The following is a 19468-nucleotide window of genomic DNA, read 5'->3' on the forward strand; positions in this document are numbered from 1 at the left end:
ATCCTTGCTGTTATAAATAATTAAAAATTTGACATTAATTAATAAAAATTTTATATATTTAAATAATTTTTTAAACAAATAAATAAAAAAAAGACTTCAACCAGTGCAATGACTTTTATCAAACCATACTTGTGCTATTTGATTAAGATGTAAACACTTGAGAGCCAAACATCCTTTGAAGGAAGATAGATTGCTTTGTGGCCAATTTCTTGAAGATAGATTACAATTGCTTTGTAATCGCTAGAGTTCGGTGAGTCCAATCCATTCTTGCCATTGGAAAACCAAGCAACAGAAACAAAACAGCAAGAAAGAGTAACAGAATGGTCCTTGTGAATATTAAAAGGGCTGGTCTTTTCTGTTTTTATAGTTGACTTGGTGAAGTTGTTTCAATCCTCCTTCACCGCCTTGCTGGCAAAGTCATGGATTCGTGTGAGCTAACTTGCGTTTATTACATCAGTTTAAGTAGGACTCTACTTTCGTTTATATTAATTTAAAATTTAATTTTTTTTAATTCAAGGTTAATAAGAAAAAAAATAGATAAAAATAATCAATATTTAATTTAATAACCAAATTATCAATTTACTTTAATAAGGATGTCAATATTAATAAGAAAATAAATAAAAATGAGTCACTATGCAAAATGAGTTAATAAGTTGAATGTAGTTTTTTAGTTTTGGTATATTAATATACTAATTTTCTAACCGATAAATAGAAGATATTTATTTATAAATATTTTCTAAAACAACTATAAGAAGCCATTACCAAATAGAAAGAAAGATCATTTCAATTTGTATTAGATATTTGAGTACATTTAATTGTACATAATAGAATATTACTTTATTTAGGGATAAATCATGATATTATAAGTGGTAGTTTAATTTTGGTATAATACTTTAAAATTAAACTCAAGAAATAATTTAAAAAATTCAAATAATATTTTATTCTTCTATCACATTCAATCAAATTTTTTTATTTTTATTTTAGATCGAATAATTCTTTATTAATAATTGACTAATTGTCATTAGTTTAAATTGTTACTTGTCATTTTATATGCACATGATGTTGATGTAGAAAGTAAAAATTATCACATGGCCATGTCAATCATATCACATCAGCAAACCACGCCATCATCTATTGTTACATATCAGTATGTCATATCAGCATTATGTAGTATAAAATGACAAATGACATTTTAATTAAGTTGACGATTAGTTCTAAATCTTATTTAACTTAAAATAAAAATATAAACATTTGATTAAACAAAGTAAAATGAATAAATACTTATTTAACAACTTTACTCTATGTCTAACCATTACAATGAGACATTTCGAGGCCACAATGATGGTTAACTACCTATTCTAAGAATATCCCAGGAATTAAATATATTTTTGATTCATAAACAATTATATGGACATTAGTTCATTGATTAGTTACAAGGAATAATACGAATGCATTTATATAGAAACAAAATAAAAAAAGAGAAGAAAGTGGGTAAGTTAGATGATTTTATTTTACCATGTATTTCATGTGCGTAAAATTAATAATATATAAAATAAGATAATTCTCATCTTATATATCTTGTTTGGTATAGTTAGAGAACAGTTTTCTTCTTTTCATTGATTAAACTTAATCATATCTATGCATTGAATACTAAATATAAAATTTTAAAAGAATTATGTAACCTTGTAGAGGTAAAAAAATAGGCATAAAATTAGTAAGGATGTCTAACCCATAATCCTATATAAACCATAGGATTAAAATAATCCTTCCATTTTCAACAAGATTGAAGTATTTTATATTTTAGAAACATGAGTCATCCTTTGTTTGTCATCTTATATATTCTCCGCTTAAAGTGAATGATTAATTAAATTCTAATATTATCTCTCTCTATACAAATGAAAATACTAAACACAATTTTTAAAAGATATCCCTTTAGTAGTGTAAAAGAAATCATAGAGATTGGATCATATCCTATACTAAGACACATTTAAATAATTTATTTGTCATCCTATTATCCACTTAAAGTTAATAATTAACATCATCATAAAGAATAATTTTTAACATCCAATGCACACATATAACAATATTAATGGCTTTATTATGTTTGGTGTTGGATAGATTGCTTCAAGAAACATAAAACAGCTCTTTTCATGATTGGAGAGATTGGAACGAATGACTATACTTATGCCTTATTTGAAGGCAAGACCCATGAAGAGGTTAAAGCCCTAGTACCCCATGTTATCCTAGCCATAAAAGAAGCCCTCAAAGTAAGTTTCCTAATTAATCAATAAATGGGATAATATCAAAATTTTACTATTAATTCTAATTTGTTTGAAAATGACCAATTAAATGTATAATTTTAAAACTACTTGATGCAATTGAAATTTTAAGTACTTTTAACTCTTATAAGGTCATTTTCAAATGAGTTGTAAAATCTCAATGACACATAACTTAACAAACATGACAAATACAGTCATTTTTCTGCTTGTCAACTTGCTAGCTAATTATCAGTATCTGGGTCATTTTATTGATTTGCAGAGAACCATTGACTATGGTGCCATACAATTAATTGTTCCTGGAAACTTACCAATAGGCTGTTTGCCTATCTTTCTTACAGTATTCCAAACCAGTGATACTATTGCTTAAGATAAATTTCATTGCCTAAAGGACTTGAATATCTTGTCAATGTATCACAATCATCATCTCCAACAAGCCATTGAAGAGCTACAAAAAGAAAATCCCAATGTGATTATAGTCTATGGCAACTATTATCAAGCTTACCAGTAGCTTTTAAGCAACGCTAAACTACTTGGTAATTTTAATTTCTTCGGCCATTACGCATAGATATATATTCAAAATGTTTTAATCCTATAAATCACCATTAAGCTCATAATTATTTCTGACTTCTTTAATTATATCATTTGAGTCTAAACAGGTTTCAATATCAAATCGATACAAAAATCTTGTTGTGGAACTGGAGGAGATTATAACTTCAGCTTTATGCATATATGTGGAGTTTCTAGAGTATTGGTGTGTTTCAATCTTGGTAAGAGTCTTAATTGCGATGGTTCTCATTTGACACAACAGGCTTACAAATTCATGGCAAGATGGCTCATTCAAGACATTTATCCAAAGCTTCAATGCAATTTCTCAACTTAATTAAGTTAAATTTTGCGTCTTGAAAGCTTTGTTTTGATGGTTTTTGTACATGTGTGCATGCATGTGAGAATGGACGGAATCCGAAGGGGGAATATTTTGTTAGTTGAGTTCTGAACTTTTGAGTTGTAAGGATCTGTATATATTACGTATTAAATTTAGGTATAAATAATATTTAGTGGCTTGATAGCTTTGCTTAAAAGAGGCATTATAGTGTTAGCACTTATCATAGATTTGTGTTTGTTTTATTTTAAAGCTCTGCTTTAAAGCATTGATAAAAGCATTTTTCTGTAGCTTTTTAGTATTGATTCTTGATCTTTATATGTTTTTCTGATACTTATATTTTTGCAGAATCTATTTTCAGGGCTTGTGATGTTAAGAAATGAAATTGTAATAGTCTCCATATATTTACTTTCCTAAGTTGGTGTAAATTAAATTCCACTTAAAGTGGATTACGGATTCTAAGGCTTAGAATTAGGTAGATCTGATTGAGATATATGTGCCTATATTTTTGTATTCTGTAAATGACAGACACATTCAGCCAACTCCCTATTATTCCTTCTCCAAATCTGCTGTTTATTTTCTTAAGATGGCATCAGAGCATATGTTTTAGTGCTTGTTTACATGATTTCTTAAAAAATGGCAGGTAAAGATCAAACTTCATCAGGAAAATCCCATTCCAAAAATTCAAACAGCACGAACAACTGTTTCGATATAGATCCATCAAACCCGTATTTTATTCATCATTCATATCATCCCAATCATTTGATTGTTCCAATCAAGTTGAATGGTGCCAGTTATCTGTCCTGGAGTAAATTTATGATTCATGCTCTCATAGCCAAGAACAAAATTGGCTTCATTAATGGATCTATTGAGCCTCATTCAGAGACAAATCAACCAATAGAATATGCTCTATGGAATCAATGAGACAACATGATTTTATCATGTCTTACTCACTCGATGGAACCTGATCTAGCCAAAGGGGTTGTTCATGCAAGTACCGCCCAACAAGTGTGGGAAGATTTCAAAGATGTTCTCACAAAAGAATGCACCAGCAATCTATCAGATCCAAAAATCATTGGCTTCTTTCTCACAACGTACCATGACAATCTTGACTTATTTCACAAAACTCAAAGTGCTTTAGGACGAATTAGATACATATTGAACTCTTCCCATTTGCAACCAGATGAAAGCACATAATGAACAAAGGGGAGAAGATCGTTTGATGCAATTTCTCATGGGCCTCAACGACAACTTCAATGTTTTACGTTCGAACATCCTCATGAAGTTGCCACTACCTAATGTACATCAAGCCTATTCTCTTGTTATTCAAGATGAAACGCAACAGCAAATGACATTTGAACCAATTGAAAGTTTTTCCATCACTGCTGCAATTCAGAGTCATCCAAATAACCCTTTGAATAAATCCAAAGATAAGCACTGTGAGCATTGCAGTAGAAAAGGTCATACAATTGAAAATTGTTGGACTTTAAAATTTCATTGCAAATATTGTGACAGAAAAAGTCATACTTAAGATAGGTGCAAATTTAAAAATGGCACATGGGCTTCCAACAACACAGAAGTCCAAGGTAATCGACACAACCATTCGTGACAGCAGCAACGGGGGTCCCAAAGAAGTGCATTGAATTCATTTCCTATTGCTAATGCAATAGAATCTTCTCAATCTACACAAGGGGTCCATTCACAAGACATTGATAACTTTCCACATGGGTTTTCCATAGACCAACTTCAACAAATTGTTCGTGCCTTGTCTAAGATAACCCAAAATATGCTCTTAGTAATAATGATGCTTATGCAAACGCTGCAGGTCTGTCTCGTTTTCCAAATACTTTAATTAATTCTATATTTACTGAGCCTTGGATTTTGGATAGCGTACTACTGACCACATCACTTTTGATTCCACATTTTTCACTCACACAAAATCCTCATCAATACCCATTGTAAATTTACCCACTGGATCTTCTGCTTCAATCACTTCTACTGGCACCATATCTTTCAACTCAGATATCACCTTCAATAACGTTTTATGCATTCCTTCTTTTTGTTTAAATTTGATGTCTGTAAGCAAACTTACTACTGCTTTAAACTGTTCTGCCATTTTGTTTTTGACTTTTTATGTTTTGCAAAACTTGGCTACGAGGAAGATGATTGGCTTGAGTATACAGCATGGTGGCCTGTAGTACATGTCTTCACTACAACAAACAATTGTCTCTTATCATGTTTCTTAACCCTTAAATTTGTGGCACATGCGTCTTGAACATCCGTCACCCTTTCATCTTAAATTAGTCTCCCCATTATTGTCTTCTCCTAATATCTCTTTTGATAATAATTACACTATTTGTCCTATGGCTAAACAAACTAGATTTCCGTTTCCTTCTAGTTCTATGTCAATTCATGCCCCATTTGATTTATTACATTGTGATATTTGGTGTCCACACAAAGTGGCCACACATTCAGGGGCTCGTTTTTTTCTTACCATTGTAGATGATTTTTCGAGGTGCACTTGGGTATTTCTTTTGCAGTATAAGTCTGAAACTCAAAATCTTTTATAGTCTTTTATTGTTTTTGCTCATTCTTAATTTCGTCCCTCGATTAAAGCCATTTCGGTAGACAATGGCAAAGAATTCTTGTCCATGAGAAATTTCTTTCAATCTCTCAACATCAAATATTAACACACTTGTATTTCCACTTCACAACAAAATGGAGTAGTTGAATGCAAGCATCACTATATTCTAACTGTAGCATGAGCATTATGTTTTCAATCTCACTTACCCCTCATCTTTTGGGGAGAATGTGTATTGACCGCTGTCTACCTTACAATCGATTACCATCACCACTATTATCTTCTAAATCACCTTCTGAATTGTTATACAATCATCCACCATCACTTGATCACTTGAAAGTTTTGGTTGTTTGTGTTATGCAACCGTTGTTCATCTTACCCATAAATTTGATTCCCGTGCCTAATGTTGCATCTTTGTAGGATACCCAATTGGTCAAAAAGGTTACAAACTTTTTTGATTTGGAGACTAAACATTTTTTGGTAAGTTGTGATGTCAAATTTTTTGAAACCACATTTCCTTTTATTTCGACTACACCAAATCCCAATTTAGTGGTGCCATTTTCTTTTCCTAACGTCATGGAGGACTGGCACTCTCCACCATCCTTTTCCATGAACATTCCATCTTTTCAATCTCAGCCCACTGAGCCGCTTAACATACATGAGCCCATGACCCCCATCTACTCACCTCCAACAGAACCCATTGAACCTGTTTCCACCTCTTCAGACCTTTTAACTACTTCCAACCCTTCAGCTACTTCTGACCCTCTTTTGCGACAATCACTTCATCTTAAACAACTTTTGGCATGGCATAGAGATTCCATACTGTCCGCACAAGTCAATCACTCTACCATGACACCAAGTTCTGCATCAGGTACTCGATATCTTCTTTCCCATTTTCGTTCTTACTCCTGTGTCTCTTCTGCCTATTGTACCTTTTTAGCTAACATTTCAGGTCACACTAAGGCTCACTCTTATGTTTAGGCTATCCTTGATCCACATTGGTAAGAGGCCATTAATGCAGAATTAGAAGCACTACAGCAAAACAACACCTAGAGCTTGGTCCCCTTTCCTGATGGTTATAAACCTGCAAATGGGTTTACAAAATCAAATATAGGTCTGATGGCACCATTGAGCGTTATAAGGCTTGTCTTGTCACCAAGGGATATACTCAAGTTGACTGCATCGATTACCAAGAAACTTTTTCTCCTATAGCCAAACTCACCACACTCTATTGTTTTTTCATTTTCATCGTTGCTCGACATTGGTTCGCCCACCAATTAGATGTTCAGAATGCATTTCTCCATGGTGACCTACAGGAAGAAGTATACAAAAAGCCTCCTCCTAGTTTTCGTTGATAGGGGGAGAACATTGTATGTTGGCTTAACAAATCCATTTATGGTCTCAAACATGCATCAAAAATTGTTTCCTCACTTTCTCAGATACCATTTAGAAAGCTAGTTATCAACAATCAAAGGCTGATTATTCTCTTTTCACCAAGGCTAAGGTATTTCATTTACTGCAAGCCTTATCTATGTGGATGACATATTTCTCACAAGAAATGATCTTCAAGAAATTGAACATCTTAAAAAATTTCTTCCCAAATGCTTCTGTATCAAAGATCTGGGAACCTTGAAATATTTTTTGGCTATTGAATTCTCCAGTTCAAAGAAAGGCATTTTTATGTCTCAAAGGAGATACGCACTAGACATTTTACAAGATTTAGACTTCTTGGTGTGCACCCACACAAGTTCCTAATGGAACAAAATTTGAAGCTCACTTCTACAGACAAAACATTACTGAATGATCCAACTAAATACAAAAGATTGGTTGGTAGATTGATTTACCTTATCATTACCAGACCTAACAAAGTTTATTCCTTTCAAACACTATGTCAATTCATGCATGGGCCTCGAAAACCTCATTGGGATGCAGCTATATGGATTCTCAAATATATCAAAGGTACTCTAGGTCAAGGTTTATTATTTCCTTCAACAAACAATCTTGCTTTGAAAGCTTTTTGTGATTCAGATTGGGGAGGTTGTCATGCCACAAGAAGGTCAATTATGGGATATTGTGTTTACCTTGGAAATTCTCTTATCTCATGGAAGTCTAAGAAACAAACTAATGTTTCTAGATCATCAGCAGAAGCTGAATATCGAGCTATGGCTAACACATGTTTGGAGCTGACTTCGCTACGCTTTATATTATAAGATTTAAAGGTCCCGTAAGTAGCTCATAGACCATTATTTTGTGACAATCAAGCAATTTTGCACATTGCAACGAATCCCCTTTTTCATGAACGTACAAAGCACATTGAAACAGATTGTCACATAGTTCGAGAAAAACTACAAGTCATAATGATTAATCTTTCATATGTACCTATGCACTTCCAGTTAGCAGATGTATTTACAAAAGAATTGGGAAAAGATCAATTTGTGACACTACGTAACAAGTTGGGACTTCATGATATTCACTCTCCAACTCGAGGGGAGTGTTAAGAAATGAAATTGTAATATTCTCCATATATTTACTTTTTTAAGTTAGTGTAAATCAAATTCCACTAAAAGTGGATCACAGATTCTAAGACTTAGAATTAGGTAGAATTGATTGAGATATATGTGTATATGTTTTTGTATTCTATAAATGACAGACACATTCAACGAACTCCTTATTATTCCTTCTCCAAGTCAACTGTTTATTTTCTTAAGAAGTCTGCTGTTTATTTTCTTAAAAAAAATCAAAGGTTGTTCTTCTAAATTGAAATCTACACCATTTAGAAAATCTTCGAAAGAGGAAAATTGTTATAGTGGTAGATGCTACTTTCTGGAGACCAGTTCATCTGGATTGGATAGGAAAAAGGTAATGAGTGATTCCATCCATTCTAAAGAATTTGAATAATTGAATAAGCCTCATCTTCTTCTTTTTGAATAATTGAATTTTTATTTCTTCTTTTAAAGGAAGCAGGAATTCTGCTACAATGTTCACAAGCTGGGAAACACCTAGTAAAAAAAAAGCACCTAACAACTAACTAGGCTGAAATTATTCCTCAGCTCATACATAGATCAATTTGGAAACTACAATACAAGAAGAACTAATACAGTAAGCAACAGCCTCATCACCCAGGCTTGATTTCATGCTTCGATCGTCATTTTTACCCTTGAGAATATTATCATCATGCAACAGAGATGCTTGCGCTTTCAAATCCTCAATATCAAAATTCCAGGTGCTAACTCCTCTTCGATACTGACTCTGCGATGTAGCTTCTTGTTCTGCTGAAGGCATTTTCTTTAGAGCTAGTTGTGCAGCATTTTAAGTTGAAGGGTTTCACAGCATCTTTAAGATAGTTTGGTCTTTTGATAAAATGACAATATTATAGTCTATACTATCATCTAATAAAGTGGTTAGACTCCGATATTATATGTGGACTTAAAAAAAAAAAGGGTTATGGAAGAAACCTTAAATCCTATAAAAGTATTTTTTTTTTATTTAAGATTGTTACCTATCTATGCAGGATAGGATAAAATTCTATGATGGGTGAGACCAGGGATTTCCTATATAAAAGAAACTTAAGTCTCATCTTTTGTTTACGTCTATATAAATTCTCACTCATGGAGAGTCCTAAAAAAAGAGATAAATTTCTTAATACAATGTGTACCAATAGTTAATGTGATCTGTATAAATTATAAATGGTTAGTATTATTTTCGTTATTAAATTATGAATCAGAAATCAAAGTACGCTCTATGTTCTACATTTCTATTATGATAGATTTTTTAGATTATTATAAATTTATTTATACATTTAGTTCATCAATTTCCACTTTTTATTTTCACGTTACCCTTCAGCTATTTGCAACTGAGTCTTTCGTTCCAGCTTTTTCTCAGCTTAACAAAGCACCCAACTTATCAAAGCGACATCAGTTAATTCAACAAGTAAACATTCAAGACACACATCCCAATGGCTCGCTTCTCAGTCTCAGCTTTTTTGAGTTGCTTTCTGCCCAAAGCGTTCTCACGAGTTTCTGTTGATGCACAGGTCGCCTGCATGAAGAAGTCGTCATCGGAGAAACCTGAAACCAAATCCCAATCCAAAGGCAAAGGAGCTCCTATTGTAGTGAGCTATTTCCCTGTTAATTCATATCTATCACGCTTGTAATCAGTATTTCAGGAAGAGTGACTTGTGAAGATACCGGAAAGAAATCTACAATTAATAACCAAGTCTTCGGCCTGCAAGGAGATAAGCTCGTATATTACTGAACTTGCTTTGCGAGAAAGAAACATTTTGGAGCTATAACGTAACAAAACAACAGAGCATCGGCTAAATATTTGAGTACTTTTATCTTTATTAATTAAATTAACTCAAAATAAAGATTGTGAAAATAAATTTATCCCTTCCACAACAGTTGGTCAGTAACAAATGCTACAAGTCTTGGTTCATGATATAAAATTTTAAACCCTATAAAATTACTCTTCATTCTGAAGAATTCAATCGCAAAATATCAGAACAAAAGGCTACATTTTCCTGTTTATTCTTTTCTTTTCTAGTGTTAGTAACTAACATTGGTTGTTATTGTATTTTCAGATTTGGTTCAACCAGTGTCAAAATGTGTAGCCAACTTAGTGTGGCTACGGCTCCTTTTTCTATGGTTAGATGGGTAGAAATCTTATCATTCTGTTCTTAACATGTATGCTGTCAATGTGCATAAAAGAAGAATGAAATAAAATACTTTATGATATGTATTTGATGAGAATTTGATGGGAAAAAGACAACCAGATGGGATAGAGGTTTCGAAAGGACACAAGGGGCAAAGACAGTGATGACATGCGAATGTGCACATGCACACACTTGCGTGCACATATAGGTACCATGAAGTGAAAAGTCTATCATCAAGAGTTGATGCCATTTCTTTTTGTATGGTTCATGGCGCAACAATTTTTTCAAGAGATGTTCAAATGTCAAATTGGTGTTGAAGCTATCCAAACAAGGCTAGTCATTTAGAAGCACCTTTATCCTCTGTCTACTCAAAACTGTTTGCATTACAAATAGATGTGAAAAGTTGATCATTATCTTGCAATAATGAGCCAAGCAAAGTTGAAATTTGCAATCCTGAACTCCCTGCCGCCACTGCTACTTTACATATCATCCATTGTTATTAAATGCTTAGTCTTACTGGCACTGCTTTGCATTCTTATGGCCCTTATATTTTATTTTCTTGAACTGATTGTGCTCTTTTTTTTGGGGGCTTTTAATAGTCTTCATCAGCTTCAGTTTGCATCAAGTGCCATTCTCAAGAACCTGAGGATTCTTGTTGTAACACCCCATAATCCCGTATAGTAGTCAAGCAAGTTTATTTGTGTGAAGTGATTGAACAAGCAATGGAAGACATAAAAGAGTGGGGGGCCGGCCATTTAAAAGAGGAAAGAAAGAATTGAATAAGGAAAAGAAGAAACAAAGATGAAAAGAGAGAAGATGAGAATGGATGGCTGCATGTGACTTATTAAGAGTCAAAGTAATAGTAAAATTTTTATGGTGAATGATGGTAGGGGCCGGCAAAGAGTAACAAAAAAGAAAGAAAGATTGAGTGAAAGAAGGGAGAAAAGGACAAAAGTTGTCATGTCCATTCTTTTCTCCCTTCCACGTGAAAATCATTCTTTCTTCTTCCTTCTTAACAGGAGCAAATGGAGAGAAATAAAAAGGGAGAGAAGGCCGGCTAAAAAACGAGAGAAGCAGAGAAAGAAAGGAGGAAGAAAAAAGAGAGAAAGAGTGAGCTGGGAAAGAGGGATTTGTGCTGCCACTTAGAGGAGTCAAAAGAGGAGATTTTTGCTACAAATTTTAAGGGAAAAGAAAGCTAAGTTGCTGCTGGATTTTGAGGAAAGAAAAAGAGAAAGAGTTGGGTTGTGGTGGTTGACGGAAAAAGAGAGAGAGCTTGGTTTTTGGTGACAAAATGGCTGAATAAAAAGAGAGAAAATTTGAGTTCTTTGGACTGATCTAGAGCTGACCAACGGTGGAAGTGGAGAGGAGAATTCAAGCCGCCAGTAGTGAAGGTTGAGAGCTGCCGATGGTGAGAGAAAAAGGGGAAGAAAGTGCAGCCGATTGGTGCATGAAAGGAGGGAGAAGAAAGGAAGAGAAAAACGAGTAAAAGAGAGAGGAAGAAACGGGAGAGAAAGGTAAGAAAATAATAAAAATATATATAATAATAATGTTAGAATAAAAAATAGATATATTAATTAAGTGGGTTTTAATATTTAAGAGAAATAAATAAATGGTGCATTGTGGTGAAAGGCTGAAGGAAATAACGAACTACTGGTAAGAAAGAGTAGCTCGATACGTCTTTGAATTAATAGCGACGTAACATCCCGCTATTTTGAGGTGAGTAAGGGGTGTCTATTTTAAAATTTTCGTAAATATATATTTATATGTATTATTTATTTTAAATGCGAAAATTGTGGATAGTATGTGCTTGTAGCAATTTTAGAGAATTGTGAATGCAAATTATGTTTAGAAATTGTTTTGAATATATATGTATAAATTATATGTAAAGTGTTTTCAAAATGGAAAAACAAGCCTTTCGTACTATTTTACCTCAAAATCTGTGCCTTATATTTGTGCAATGTGCATCCATGATTATAATGTTTATTCACCATGCGAGTTATTATTTCGAAATTCATGCACAAATTTATTTTATGAAAATGATAATAGATTTTATCATACCTTGTGTTGAATACTTTGGAAATAATTTTGAGACAAACTTTTAAAGATATAATACAATTTCAAAATGATTTTACAAACTGAGAGATTCGAGAGTAGGCCGGTTGTTACTTCGGTTAAGTGTAACCCTCGTGCACGATTGAGCTCTAGCTAGAGAACTATTGGGTCACCGACGGGCGGTTAGGCGTGGTTGGGGTCACGACCTGTGATATATGTATGCGTGGTTAGGCCACCAGATGATTACACAGTTACGACTGTTTGATTCTCCGATGTCGGCCAACATCGTGAGACTGCCATGGCACATGAGAATCCGGTGGAAGCGATGCTCCCGGATGTTATTACGTGGTAGCGGAACCACGGGTTTATTTTCATTCCCTTCTCGAGAGTGGCATCTCTGGTTTTTTAAACTCATATTTCTTTGCATGGTGAAAACAGAATTTAATGGTTTTTCTGCAACTCTCCTTATTTTTACGGTGAAATGAATTTTAACTCCTCCGGTGGGAGGTGATTTTTGATTTACGTATGAGTTTGATTAACATTCGATTTCATGGGAGCTTGCCGAATATACTGATTTGATTTGAGTAAAATATCAATTGATTTTGACGGCGAAATTTTCTTCATGTAAAATTATTTTAATTCAATATTTCAAATGATTGACTTGGATAAGGTTATTGATCTGTTTTATAGTAAAGTTTTTATCTACCTTGGTTGATTTACCAATTGAAGTGTTTACAATGCGTAAGAAATCCTCGGTTTTTCATATAAGGCACAAACTCCCGTTCGAAATAAATTGTTTTTGTAATCCTGTATTTTTATATTCAACTGATCTGCTATTGCTTGTTTCTCATCTACACCCTACTCACGGAGCCGATGATCATTGAGTCTGTGAGACTCACACCCCTCTTTTCCCTCTTTTGCAGACAAAGATCGACCTAACGAGTAATCATCAGTGCGTTCAGCTCACCGCAAATAGGTAAAGGCATCTCATGGCCTTTTATTTTGAGTTGCTCCACTGTTAGAGATTGAGTTGTAGTACTTTGATTTTATTATGTAAACAAATATTAGTTTTGATAAAAACATAAATTTTAGATTCTTGAACTCAATGTATTTAATTGTAATATTATGACTTAAAGTCAAAATTTAATGGCTATGCTTCTTGTGAAATTTTAAGTTATAAAAATATATATATATGGTTCAAATATTAGTACGGATTAGTAAAGATGTACAATGAGTTATGGAGAAATTTTTTTTTTAGGCTTGTTCGAGATTTGACGGGATCTCTCGGAGGTCTCGGACGCCGGTAGCGACTGAGGAGGGGTTGTTACACTTGTCAGATATGAAACATGCAAACATACTGTGTTGATCCTCCTTTCTTACCATGGACCTGCAAGGATCTTGAGAGGCTCCCCAATTGTAGCTTCTAGTATACATATCTTGATACTGATAATTCATCTAGAAGACAACCATCTACCACAGCAGCATTTTTTTGACCTTGAATTGTCAACATGATGCTATATTTTCTGTATACAAATATCCTTTGTATCGCTGGTTATGCTCGCCGTTTTTGGAACCAAAGGTTCTTGATGCATCTCTGCCAGGTATGTCCTGTTTATTCTTACACGACGGCACATTCTGTTAGTACTACACCAGTATATGATGTGCAATTATAAGTTTTATAAGTCATATTTTTCACAGTAAGCTGCAGCCTTATTTTTTGAGATAATTGAGTTTTTATTTCAGCATCCAAAGGAAGAAGGAATTCTGTGAAAATGTTTACAAGCTGGGGAAACACCCAGAAAACAGCAGCTAACTAACTAAGCTGGAATTATGACCCAGCTCTTACATTGATCATTGGAAAGTACAATACAAGAAGAACTAATACAGGAAGCTGCAGTCTTATCACCAAGGCTTGATTTCATGCTTCGATCAGCATCTTTGCATTCGTGAATATCATCATCATCATGCACCAGAGATGCTTGCGCTTTCAAATCCTCAATATCAAAATTCCAGGCGCTAACTCCTCTTTGATACTGACTCCGTGATGTAGCTTCTTGTTCTGCTGAAGGCATATTCTTGAGAGCGAGTTGTGCAGCATCGTTAAGCTGAAGGGGTTTCGCAGGATTCGACAGCCGTGGCAGAGGAGTAAATAATTTCTTCACAGAAAGCTCAGGACGCTTTGCATGCTTAAAAAACGAGTGCTTCAATAATTTCTCTGCAGTGGGTCTCTTTGTTTGATCTTTCACCAGGCACATCGCAACCATATCTTTGAAAGACTTGGAGAACTTCTTATCACGATCTTGATCAAGTCGTGGAGGAGCATTTTGTATGGTCATCAAGAGAACCTTCATGGGTGGATATTTGGAAAAAGGTGCATGACCATGGGCCAACTCCAATGCTGTTATGCCGAATGACCATATATCTGCCTTGGAGTTATATCCAGTTCCTGGCTGCATGACCTCCGGTGCCATCCAGCAAGGAGTCCCCACAAAGGTATTTCTCGAACGTTGTCTGTCTCCTGAATCGAACATGCAAGCTGAAACACCAAAGTCGGCGAGCTTAACTGTTCCATTGTTATCAAGCAGTATGTTCCCAGCCTTGACATCCCGATGAATATGTCCTTGTCGGTGAAGATAATCCAAAGCCTTAAGAGTTTCCTTAAGAATGGAAGCGATAGCAGCCTCTTCGAATCCATCGGGATAGGCCGTTTTCATGCGATGCAAGCAGGAACCCTCCGACATGAACGGCATGACTACCCAGAGGTTGCGGTCAACTACGAACGAAGAATATGCCCGAAGAACATTAGGGTGATTAATCAATCTCATTGTTTGAGCTTCCCGACGTACGTCATCCAGATTAGTACCGCTGCAGCGATCAAGATCCAAACACTTGACAGCCACGACGTCCTTTGAAGGAAGATAGATTGCTTTGTAAACAGTAGCAGTGGCTCCATGGCCGATTTCTTCAAGAAGCTGGTAATCTCTAGGGTTAGCTGAGTAACTCCGAGTACCTCCCATAATAAGAGTAACAGAGCGCGAGGAGGAAGACTGTGACTTCAATGGATGTGGTTTATACACTGAAGAGGGCAGGGTAGGACTTTGTATGGATTCAGTGGTTAAATGAATTAGAGTTTGGGGAAGCAAGAATGTTTAAGCTTAGGGTTTGGGTTAGTGCTTATAATTAGGGTGGGTTTTGTTGGGATTACTAGAAATTATAATTTGCGTAGAGTTTTATTGCTTTGGTGATTTCTAACTCATGGTTTGAATTTGAAATTTGAAGTTCCTTTTGTTAATTTTCAAAAAAAAAAAGAGTAATATGAAAGCAATAACTCTAAAAAAGAAAACCAAAGTTATAACAGCTTCTGCTTTATAATTAATCTTAATTACGTTAAAACTATAGTTAAGATTTAAAAAAGAGTTCAAGGTCTAGAGCTTCTGCTTCAAAAATTGAATCCAAATTTAAGTTAAAATGTGGCAGCTAAAAGGGGTACGTAATTTCTCTCCCACTCCTCCTGTTTTTATGTTCCAAAGTCTGGCTTTGTTCTCTGGCTGGTGGTGTTGTCCATTTTGCCTGGTCATGACACTTTTCCACCACTGCTGTTTCTTATCTGTTCTGTGTTGTATTTTCTGCAGTGTTCTCTGATGGGCTATTGCTGTGTTCATTGCTGCTTCTTTGAGTCTTCTGCTCCGCTCCTCTGGTGTTTCTGCTCTCTTCAGCTCTGCGTTCCCTGATGGGGTTTTCTGCTGGTTTTCTACTGTTTTGGTGTTCTTCTCCTATGCAGCTTAAGTCTATAATCTGGTCTGCGGTTCCTGCGGGGACTTTGTCATTACGTTGGGTGCTTTTTTGTTGGCTTTGCCTCTGCCAGTCAAGGGCTTTCGTTATGTTTCTGTTGGTTTTCATTGGATGTGTTCTGCAAATTGTGCTGTTGCTCCCGTGAGCGGACACCATCTTTTGTACATCTTTTTTCATTAATATAATCTTTCCTTTTTTGGCTGAGAAAAAAAATGTTAAGAGGGGTACATTGTGTCAGAACTTGAGTAAGTAGGGATGTAACAAAGAAAGAGAAAACATAGCAGCGGGCATTATGTGCCAAAATTAATTGGGAAACATGCAACATGAGCATGTCCTAGAAAGCATGTAAGAACAAAAACCCTCCCAAAAAAAATATTAAATTTTTATATTTTTTTCTGTCATTGGGAAGTGACAAGAAGAGAACAACAGTACAGCACCAAAGAAAAGGTTGTTAGATTCAGGAAAAGCTTCCACAAATCTTTCCTCCGTTTGGTTTCTAACCATTACCATTAGAGACAACAGTCTTTTAGAAAAATAATGCAGAGATGAATCATGCTGTAACGTATGCAACCATCGTTTACCACACAATAATACGTTTCTTTTGCAGGAAGGGGCATTAAACAAAAGAGCAGACGATAAGAAATATTTCCCATTTTATCAACAAGGTCACCATCTGTGCATGTCTGTTCTAGACAACAAAATGATGATCGCATGAAATTCGCCCCCCTTTGAAACCGGCAAACATACGGGTAAACAGGGAAAAAGCAGCTTCCAAGTTGAAAACCAACCACGAAGCGCAACGGAAATTCAAGCCCCCCAGACGCTAATAATAATATAGCGCCGCTGAGATTATTATTTGAGAAATCTATGTCAATGAGAAGTGAGAGAAACTGCAATGATCCTGGAATTGTGCCTTGAAGTTGATTATGAGAAAGGTCAAGAATGCTCAATGCTTTCAGACTTCGAAAAATGTCCAAATTAAGAATCATCAAGTAAAACATTCCCAGCCAGCCTACTTGTTTCTTTCTTGTTAAGAGGCAGGACTGGCCTGCTCATCCACTTATAATTTCTCATTGATAATTATAATTACTTCTGGCAGAGAAAATAAAAAGGACATTAAGCTCAAGCTATCTGGAATTAGTCCTGACAATAAATTGGAAGAAAGATTCAAGTATATCATGCTGCCATTGCTAGTGAAAAATTTCATTGTCAAGCCATAATAAAGTCTGACGGTTGTACAGGAATTGGAATCCAACAGAATTATACAACTTTTCTAGTCCGATTCCTTCCACATACTACAAAGAGTTGGCTGGATTGTAATCTCTTTCACCTCTAATTTTCAAATATGCTTACTTACATTTAAGATTATTCTCGAAAACTAAGCCTACTTGATTGGCGAGGTCTGATGGAATGTTACCGGTTAAATGATTATTGTTCAAATCAAGCCATAAGAGGCTCTGGCAACTGCCAAGCTCTGGTGGGATCCTTCCAATAAATGAATTATGATTTAACTGCAGAATCGTGAGTTTTGGAAGAGTTCCAATGTCAGTATATAGGAATCTCTCTTCTTACCTGATTGAAAGAAAGTGACAACCAAGTGAGATTTTACAGTTGCTGAGTGATGCTGGAATTATTCCGGTGAGGAGATTGTTGGTGAGAAGAAGCGTTTCCAAATTATTTCCAACTAAGCTGTAACACCCAGACCCAAATGACATTTGGGCTAACGCATCAACATTGCATTAAAATATGACAAATAGGCCTTTTAAGTTAATTAAATATAATTGAGCCCAAAATCATAGTCTTATGCTAGGGTTTATTAGAATATAAACTAGGATTAATATAAATAGGTTACTTAAGTTTAGTAGCCACGTTTCATTTGATTGAGAAAACAAATGCTTTAAAGTGAATTTCACAAAAATTTTTCTTTGTGACAAGATTTGGGGATTTTGAAGAGAAGTTTGGAGAATAAAAATTAAAGGTCATTGTTGGATTCATCATTACAAGGAGAGTAAAATCCTGTTTTAAATCAAAGAAAAATATTTCATTGATTTAGAAGAATTTGGATTGAAATTGAAAAGGAAAATTTACGTGTAAAATCATGTATCATGTACTGTCCTATCACTTTAAATCTGATTTGAAATGATTTATGGAGTTTCACTAGTTGATTTATATATGGTTGGAAATCTACATGAGTCTATTTTCTAGCAAACTAAACGGAAGTGGATTTCGAGTTTCCTATGTAAAGATATGATTTTTTTTTGTAAAGACAGTACAAACTGCCTAACAGCAATGTCAGGGGCAATTTCAAAAATTTTCTGCACTTTTCCTATAATGAATTAAGTGTTGAAATTTATATGGATAGAAAGCTTATTAATTCTAGTTTCCAACGCATTAAACAAATCTCAGTTTCGAGTTTCATAGCTTAAGACATGGTCATTTTAGGGAATGATGTGCAAGCTGCCCATATTTTTGATTTAGGAAGGTTTGGGTTATTTTTTGTAGTTTCAGGTGATAAATAGATTTTAGAAAGTTAGATTGTTTTTAACATGTTTAAATGATTGCTATTAGGCTTTTGATTATTTTGGGAGGAAGCAAGTTTGTTAGAACGAAGAAAGGTAAGTATATCATCACACACCTTGCTTGTTTTGAAACTATAGTATATATATTTCGTTAAAGAATCAAACGCTTTATTTCATTATTTTCAGTATATAAAAATAGGGTCAAGTATATAATTATTTTCTATTTTAGGCTTAATAATATGATGAATAATGATTGATGAATGATTTGGTTTGCTCATGTGATGGAAAATGGATTTACAAATGATTTGAGTTATACATACGATGAACATTGTTTTATAAATGTTTTGGTTGATTTATATGATGAATGTTAATTTATGAACAAAATGAAATCTTTGATCATCTTTAAAGAATGTTTTAAGGGCTATGAAGTAATTCTTGGGGAGTGGGATAATGGACACCAGAACTAGTTCTACCTTCCTACTAACTGTATATTATAGTTAACACATAGCCCTGCTAATGAGATATAATAGTTAGAAATGATCATGGGAATAATTAGCCGATACGGTCCTTGTCATGGAATATCATAGTGACCGTAGCTACGATAATGAAATTTTATGAGTTTCAAAGATTCAAACTATGATTTGCTTGAATGATATTTTAAGAATGACATTTGATGATCAATAATTTGTGAACTTACGAAATTCCTCATTTTGG

General features: G+C 34.5%; 2 protein-coding genes and 1 pseudogene across 2 annotated transcripts; 2 read left to right on the forward strand and 1 right to left on the reverse strand.

Moving 5' to 3' along the window:
- Positions 1089 to 3159, forward strand: LOC18594268 (annotated as a pseudogene).
- LOC108662755 lies at positions 9696 to 9893 on the forward strand. Its single transcript, XM_018124294.1, has one exon. The coding sequence runs from the start codon at positions 9696 to 9698 to the stop codon at positions 9891 to 9893; it is 198 nt and encodes a 65-aa protein (XP_017979783.1).
- LOC18594270 (serine/threonine-protein kinase fray2) lies at positions 14261 to 15475 on the reverse strand. Its single transcript, XM_018124295.1, has one exon. The coding sequence runs from the start codon at positions 15458 to 15460 to the stop codon at positions 14261 to 14263; it is 1200 nt and encodes a 399-aa protein (XP_017979784.1). The 5' UTR covers positions 15461 to 15475.

This window comes from Theobroma cacao, chromosome 7, assembly GCF_000208745.1.
Source record: "Theobroma cacao cultivar B97-61/B2 chromosome 7, Criollo_cocoa_genome_V2, whole genome shotgun sequence".
Classification (NCBI taxonomy): domain Eukaryota; kingdom Viridiplantae; phylum Streptophyta; class Magnoliopsida; order Malvales; family Malvaceae; genus Theobroma; species Theobroma cacao.

Bases quoted from the DNA above. Each gene is read 5' to 3' on its own strand.
- LOC18594270 (XM_018124295.1), bottom strand. From the start codon at position 15,460: ATGGGAGGTACTCGGAGTTACTCAGCTAACCCTAGAGATTACCAGCTT.
- LOC108662755 (XM_018124294.1), top strand. From the start codon at position 9,696: ATGGCTCGCTTCTCAGTCTCAGCTTTTTTGAGTTGCTTTCTGCCCAAA.